Below are 8,516 nucleotides of genomic sequence, written 5' to 3'. Positions count from 1 at the left end.
TCTCTTACCTATACTGACATGACAATAACCACAGTCTCTCTTACCTACAACTGACTTCACAATAACCACAGTCTCTCTTACCTACAACTGACATGACAATAACCACAGTCTCTCTTACCTATAACTGACTTCACAATAACCACAGTCTCTCTTACCTATACTGACATGACAATAACCACAGTCTCTCTTACCTATACTGACATGACAATAACCACAGTCTCTCTTACCTATAACTGACATGACAATAACCACAGTCTCTCTTACCTATAACTGACATGACAATAACCACAGTCTCTCTTACCTATACTGACATGACAATAACCACAGTCTCTCTTACCTATACTGAACACAACACTGTGCTTGTTCTTTCTTTTACTCTTTCTCTTGGCAGCTTTGCTCTGTGGAGACAGAGATATCAATAAAGCTCATCACCCCTTATATCTTTCACAGGTCACACAATGTGATACATACAGACATACAAATGCACTCATCAGATTTTACATAACACCATGCGGCAAACAATTTTCAATACTATCTGAAAAGTTTCTTTAGAAAACTCAAGAAGTTTGTAACCAAACTTCTACTACATTGAGACTACACTACATGGCTCCATAAGTATTGCAGGCCTTTTTTGGGTCGAAAAAATGGGCCACAAGATGTTGTAGTTGGATAGAAAGCCTCCTGGACAAAAGTTTGTTTCAGACAAATTGGCCATAAAAAAAGTGAAAATTTGCTCCAACAGTAAACTAATTTTGCTGACAAGTTCAAAGAGGATAATAACCATTGGAAAACATTTGTAAACAAGCACTTGGCTGTATCCTCTCTCTCTCTCTCACACACACTCACTCTCTCTTGCACACACACACACATACATACACACACACACACACACACACAGTGGAGGAAACCGCCGCAGAACTGACCTCGTCCGCTGTGACCTGTGGGTGAGGGGTGGGGTAGGAGCCGAGGAAACAGTTGAAGAAATGGCTGATGGCGGCGGCCGTGTTCATCATGTCCACTCCCTGCATGTAATGGTTGAACAGATGCTTGGCCGACCGGCAGATCAACTCGCTCACCGCGATCGTCTGAAACACAACAACCATATAAATCAAATCATACCTTTCAATAAAACTGCATTATTTTTGCAAAGTGCTTTAGGATTACTGAACCTCCATACGGTTAGACCAAGGAAAGAACGACGAGACCCGAAAAAATTCCCAAATCTTTATAAACATTGAGGGAGACACTAAAATCTGAAAAAAACCCCCCCAGTTACTTTGAGTTACAAAAAAACCTCTTACAAGCTTCAACATAAGACCATGACTTTCTACAACTATATAGATACAAAAAAAGCCCTGAGATTCTGTAAATTCAGAAACATCCGTCTGTCAGCATACCAATATGCTGCAACTATTTAATCAATATTACTATAACATAAACAAAGAGTAAGGAAGCAGACTGGCAAATCACAAATGACAAGGTTCTAAAGAAAGAATATAATTAGCAAGAACTTACATACATACAACTAGTGAGTACTTACATACATACAACTAGTGAGTACTTACATACATACAACTAGTGAGTACTTACATATATACAACTAGTGAGTACTTACATATATACAACTAGTGAGTACTTACATATACATATGACAGGGTGGGGTACTTGGCCAGCATCTCTGCCACTTTGCCCAGGTACCTCATGTTGATTCCTCTGCAAACAACATAGAAATGAAAAAATGTAAGATTTCAGATGAGATTGTATATGGATATACAAGCTGTTTACACATTATTCATTATGAATACATGGCAATACAATACTTTCTACACTGCTCTTCTAAAACTCAAACAAGTTATCATAGTCATTTGATTTGAAAAAGAAATCAGAGAAAATTTGAGGTTTTATCAAAAGCAATTTTTGCCCCGATAACTATCATCTTACACTTACAGTAAAAGGACATAAAAAAAAGTTTTTAATTGGATGTTTAAAAAAAATTAATCTTAAAATCAAATAAAACCATCCAGTACAAACTTTAAAAAAACTCCAAGGCAGAACCAAATTTCAGCCATACAATTTAAAATCATGAGCCAACTGGCAATTGAAGGATCATCTTCAATATGATCGTACTTACAATTTCTGGCTCACTTCACTATCAGTTCTACACCAAACAGACAAATGAGAGCACAACCCATCAGAGCGTACCTGGCGTGCATGGACTCGGACAGCGTGATTCCGTCCACGGGGGAAGACGTGTGGTCAAGGCAGTCGTTTATCTGGGGAGCATAAGACAAGACGTGTGGTCAAGGCAGTCGTTTATCTGGGGAGCCTAAGACAAGACGTGTGGTCAAGGCAGTCATTTTTCTGAGGAACACAACAAACAAACAGCCTTCAGCTCACTCGCAACCTGCAACATTTTATCGCTTTCCAACTTTTGAGTCTGACAAGACCCGACATAAGCACCGCCCCACACCTCATTGTATAAGCGGTGGAGGACATAAAAAGAAGGCACACAAGATGTGTCAGCTAAATAAAGTTACAAAACAAGCCCCCCCCCCCCCCAACAATACTGATAGGAAAAGCTAGAAAGAGCAGTATAATAATTTGTTCATTTGTCCAGTGCCACAATTACCCTGAGCCATGTCTCGTAACATTAATAATATGTTTAAGGCAAAAGAAAATAAGGGAAAAAAGAAAGAGATAAATATACATCTATGGGGGGAAAAAATCAACAAAAAACAAAATCACAAAACACCCTTGGTTAATTCAGCTACAATAAGCCATATCTCAGTCCCATCATTCAGAATCAGATGTAAGTCATAAGACATTTGGCTCTAGGATATTCATCACAAATATGGCTTTATAAATGAGCCGAGGTGAGAAGAAAGTGTTTAAAAAAACAGGAAGAGATACAGTTTTACAAGACAAATGAGTGACAAAAGACAAGTTTTCCCTCAACACTGGTTCAAGCACGTATTTAAAACCTTTTCTAAAAAATAAAAACGTAACATAAACCAATGGCCCAACATAATACCACCTCTATCCCCTCCTCCATTAGCAGAAAAAACAATCCAAGATAACATTTGTTCTGAGAACACTGTCCTTCCCAAGAATAGTTTCCTACTCAGAATTGAGACCTTTTCTGGGGGGACTTTTCTAATAGCAAAAACACATGAGCAAAGAATCCAAACACAACATACTTCACGTTAGACAATGTTGTTCAGTGAAATGAAATAAAAATATGTTAATAACACAAAACCTTTGTTCAGCACAGCTACAATTGTCCATATCTCAGTCCTATCATTCAGAATCAGATGTAAGTCATAGACATTTGGCTCTAGGATATTCATCACAGATATGGCAGTATTTTGTATAAGCTCAGGGGACTATTCTCATTCACAATGGAGAGTGACATTTTTAACATAGTCATAGACATACGTCAAAACTAATTAAGGCATATACTGAAAGTGTCACAAATCCATGACAGAAAAACAGAACACCCACCCCTCCCCCCCAATAAACTAAAACAAAACAAGGAAGAAGCACATTCTGATGTGGACAAACAAAGAGTACTTATCGCTCAGCCTGAGAGAATACCATAGTCTGTTTTGTATGCGCTGTCCTCAACCAAAAATCTTGATTAAAGTTTTATACTCAAAGTAAAAAAGATCTATCCTGATGTGACAGACCTGAAAGGAACAAAACTGATGTAGAATCCAAACACACCATGCCTGAGTGAAATAACAATTTTGTACCCAAAAAACCCAAAAAAAACTCTTAGTCAGAACAGCTGAGGTAGGCCATATCTCAGTCCTATCATTCAGAATCATGATTTAATCATAAGACATTTGGCTCTAGGATAATCATCACTGATATGGCTTTCTAGTATATGAACTAATGTAAAAACTTTTCTGACAAGTAAAACAAATCAAACCTCCCAATAATCCCCCCCCTACATTATCATCAGAAGAAAAATATAAAGATCTAAAATTAACAGACAGTAGCTAACACAATAATTCAGCCCAAAAGAAAAGCCAGAGAGAGTAACATCATTTGTCCTGTACACCCTGTCCTCAACAAAAAAAACCCCAAAACCTAATGTTACTAAATGGTTTAAAAGAATTCTAATGATAGACTTCAAACCCAACATGCTTGAGCTTAGAAGACTGATGAGAGAAACAGAAAAGACGAACAAACATATAAAAGAAAAGACTTTAGTCGGTGCTGGTACAAAACATCATATCTCAGTCCTATCATTCAGAATCAGATGTAAGTCATAAAGACATTTGGCTCTAGGATATTCATCACAGATATGGCTTTATAAATGAGCCGAGGTGAGAAGAAAGTGTTTCAAAAAACAAGAAGATATACAGTTTTACAAGACAAATGAGTGACAAAAGACAAGTTTTCCCTCAACACTGGTTCAAGCACGTATTTAAAACCTTTTCTAAAATATAAAAACATAACATAAACCAATGGCCCAACATAATACCACCTCTATCCCCTCCTCCATTAGCAGAAAAAACAATCCAAGATAACATTTGTCCTGAGAACACTGTCCTTCCCAAGAATAGTTTCCTACTCAGAATTGAGACCTTTTCAGGGGGGACTTTTCTAATAGCAAAAACACATGAGTAAAGAATCCAAACACAACATGCTTCACGTTAGACAATGTTGTTCAGTGAAATGAAATAAAAATATGTTAATAACACAAAACCTTTGTTCAGCACAGCAACGATAGGCCATATCTCAGTCCTATCATTCAGAATCAGATGTAAGTCATAGACATTTGGCTCTAGGATATTCATCACAGATATGGCTTTAGATCAGTACAGCTACAATAGGCCATATCTCAGTCCTATCATTCAGAATCAGATGTAAGTCATAGACATTTGGCTCTAGGATATTCATCACAGATATGGCTTTACATGCAAACTGATGTAAAAACTTTCGTGAAAATAATATTTTGGCAAGTACAAAAACTTTCTATATACTCAAGGAGGCAAACAAATTCCCACACACACACACACACAAATCACATGTGCACACTCATTACCATAATTTATACAAATGTAAAGATCTATTATACAAACACAGAATTTGATATAATAACTAATCCCGAAAGAAAAGGTGAGAGAGAGTAACATAATTTGCTTCCTATGCACTGTCCTCAACAAAAACCATAAACAAGGTTTCACATTCAAACCAGTACAGCTTTCCCCTGATGTGATTAAACCGACACTAACAATACTGATGTAGAATTCAAACATTATAACAACTTGTGATTGGGAGACAGATACGTGGAGAGAAAAAAAAAGACATACATTAAAAAAAAAAAACCCACCCTGGGTCAGTACTGCTACAATAGGCCATATCTCAGTCCTATCATTCAGAATCACATGTAAGTCATAGACATTTGGCTCTAGGATATTCATCATAGATATGGCTCTATTTTGTACAAGTTGATGCGACAACTCTCATTCACAACGGGAGGTAAAAGTTCAGAAGACAGGCATTGGTCAAAACTAATTAAGACATAATACCGAACACCTCATACAACAAACTCACGACACCACAACACAAGACACCCCCCCCCCTATCAAGCGAACACCAAAAAATATAAAACAAAACAAGGAAACAAGAACAAAATAATATCTAATATGGACAAATAAAGAGTATTAAACACAATAAATGAACTTGAAAGAAAAGGCTAGAAAGAGGAACATGATTTGTCTTGTATGCACTGTCCTCAACAAAAATCCCAAACAAGGTTTCATATTCAAAATAGTGAGGCTATGTGATAAACTTAAAACACTGGAGATGAATTCAAATACCACAAGCATAGAGAAAAAAAGATAGTAAAAAAAAACAACCCACCCTGGGTCAGTACTGCTACAATAGGCCATATCTCAGTCCTATCATTCAGAATCAGATGTAAGTCATAGACATTTGGCTCTAGGATATTCATCACAGATATGGCCCTATATATATAAACTGATGTTAATAAACGCTCCTGAAAATAATATTTTGACGAGTAAATAAACTTTCTAAATACCAAATGAGACACACAAATCTGTCAAGTTGATTTATTGTATCAAATACCGTCTGTTTTAATAGAAGATCGTTACATTTTAATTTTTGTGTTAATGTGTGTATACACGAGGTTTTGGGTTGGGTGAGATTTCCATAATGATGTAGACTTCAAATATTACGTCTTGGGATTGGGAGATAGATAGGAGGAGAAAAAAAAAAGACCAACATACATTTTTACAGAAGCCCTTGGTCAGTACAGCTTCCATTGTCCATATCTCAGTCCTATCATTCAGAATCATGAGTTAATCATAAGACATTTGGCTCTAGGATATTCATCACAGACATGGCATTATTTTGTACAAGTTGATGAGACTACTTTCATTCACAAAGGGAATAGAAATTTTAGAAGATATTCCTAGGTCAATTATTTAGGAATACACTGAAAACCAACCTCATAATTCATTTCCGCGAAGGCCCAACAAAAACAAAATCCCCCCTTCGAAAAAAAAGTAACCCAAAACCAAGGACCATGCAAAGATCTAATGCGGAAAAGTAAAAAATATTTGACACAATAAATCAGCCAGAAAGAAAAGGCGAGAGAGAGGAACATGATTTGTCTTGTATGCACTGTCCTCAGCAAAAATCCCAAACAAGGTTTCATATTCAAAAGAGTGAATACGCTATGTGACTGAACTTTAAAGTAAAAATACTGGAGAAGTATTCAAACACACCAGGTATAGAGACTAACATACATTAAAGAAAAACACCTTGATCAGTACTGCTACAATAGGCCATATCTCAGTCCTATCATTCAGAATCAGATGTAAGTCATAGACATTTGGTTCTAAGATATTCATCACTGATATGGCATTGTATTGTATAAAAGCTCAGGAGACTATTCTCCTTCACAGTGGTGAGTGAAATTTTAAACATAGTCATAGACATACGTCAAAACTAATTCAGGCATATGCTGAAAATGTAACAAATCCATGACATAAAAACAGAACACCCCCCTCCCCCCAATAAAGTAAAACAAAACAAGGAACAAACACATCAGACATGGACAAAAACAAAAACAGAAAAGTATTGGACACAATCGCTCAGCCTGAGAGAAAACCATAGTTTGTTTTGTATGCGCTGTCCTTAACCAAAAATCCTGATTAAAGTTTTATACTCAAAGTAAAAAAGATTTATCCTGATGTGACAGACCTGAAAGGAACAAAACTGATGTAGAATTCAAACAACATGCCTGAGAGAAATAACAATTTCGAACAACATAAAAAAACCACCCCCAAAACAAAAAAGCTCTTAGAGTACAGCTGAAGTAGGCCATATCTCAGTCCTATCATTCAGAATCATGATTTAATCATAAGACATTTGGCTCTAGGATATTCATCACAGATATGGCTTTCTCTATAAACTGATGCGAATAAATTAACACTTTTTCCTTACGTGACTTCATCATGAAGAAGTTAATGGAAAATGACTGATGTAGAATTCAAACCCAACACGCTTGAGCTTAGATGTGTGAAACACACAAGACAAACAAATGGTAAAAAAACCCTAGGTCAGGGCAGCTACAAAAGGCCATATCTCAGTCCTATCATTCAGAATCATATGTAAGTCATAGACATTTGGCTCTAGGATATTCATCACAGATATGGCATTATATAAAAACTGATGTTAAAAAACTCCAGAAAATAATATTTTGACGAGTAAATAAACTTTCTAAATACCCAAGGAGACACACGGATCTGTCAGGTGGAGTTATGGTATCAAATACGGTCTGTTTTAATAGAAGATCGTTACATTTTAATTTTTGTGTTAATGTGTGTACGCATGTGGTTTTGGGTTTGGGGGGATGGGGATGTGATATTGCAATACTGATGAAAAATTTACACAAAGCGACTGGGGATTGGGAGACAGATAAATGGCGAAAAAAAAAAAAAAAAGAAGACAAACATACATTAAAACAACCCTGGGTCAGTACAGCAGCAATTGTCCATATCTCAGTCCTATCATTCAGAATCAGATTTAAGTCATAGACATTTGGTTCTAGGATATTCATCACAGATATGGCAGTATGCATTTTGCATAAGCTAAGGTGACTATTTTCATTCACAATGGAGAGTGAAACTGTTGAACATAGTCATAGGCATAGGTCAAAACTAATTTAGGCATACACTGAAAATGTAACAAATCCATGGCAGAAAAACAGAACACCCCCCCCACTCCCCCCAATAAAACAAACAAAACAAGGAACAAGCACATATCTGATTAAGGACAAGGAGTATTTGATACAATCGCTGAGCCTGAGAGAGTACCGTACTTAGTTTTGTATGAACTGTCCATAACCAAAATCCAAATCATTGTTTCATACTCAAAGTAAAAAGGAATTATCCTGATGTGACTCAACTGAAAGTAACAATACTGATCTAGAACTCAACCACCCATGCCCGAGTGAAATAAAAATCTGAAAAAACAAC

At 36.4% G+C, this 8,516-nt stretch overlaps 1 protein-coding gene across 1 annotated transcript in view; it reads right to left on the bottom strand.

Annotated features, from left to right (window-relative positions):
* Positions 1 to 8,516, bottom strand: part of LOC101859613 (clustered mitochondria protein homolog) — a gene marked incomplete in the record, with an annotated part of 39,682 nt that overhangs the window by 11,820 nt on the left and 19,346 nt on the right. The window contains 4 exon segments of the mRNA XM_013090087.2: positions 338 to 398; positions 924 to 1,085; positions 1,641 to 1,713; positions 2,203 to 2,273. Coding sequence (XP_012945541.1) covers positions 338 to 398; positions 924 to 1,085; positions 1,641 to 1,713; positions 2,203 to 2,273 — 367 coding nt within the window.

This window comes from Aplysia californica, unplaced genomic scaffold, assembly GCF_000002075.1.
Source record: "Aplysia californica isolate F4 #8 unplaced genomic scaffold, AplCal3.0 scaffold01138, whole genome shotgun sequence".
In the NCBI taxonomy this organism is placed as follows: Eukaryota; Metazoa; Mollusca; class Gastropoda; order Aplysiida; family Aplysiidae; genus Aplysia; species Aplysia californica.
This window is presented reverse-complemented; position numbering and strand designations above follow the sequence as displayed.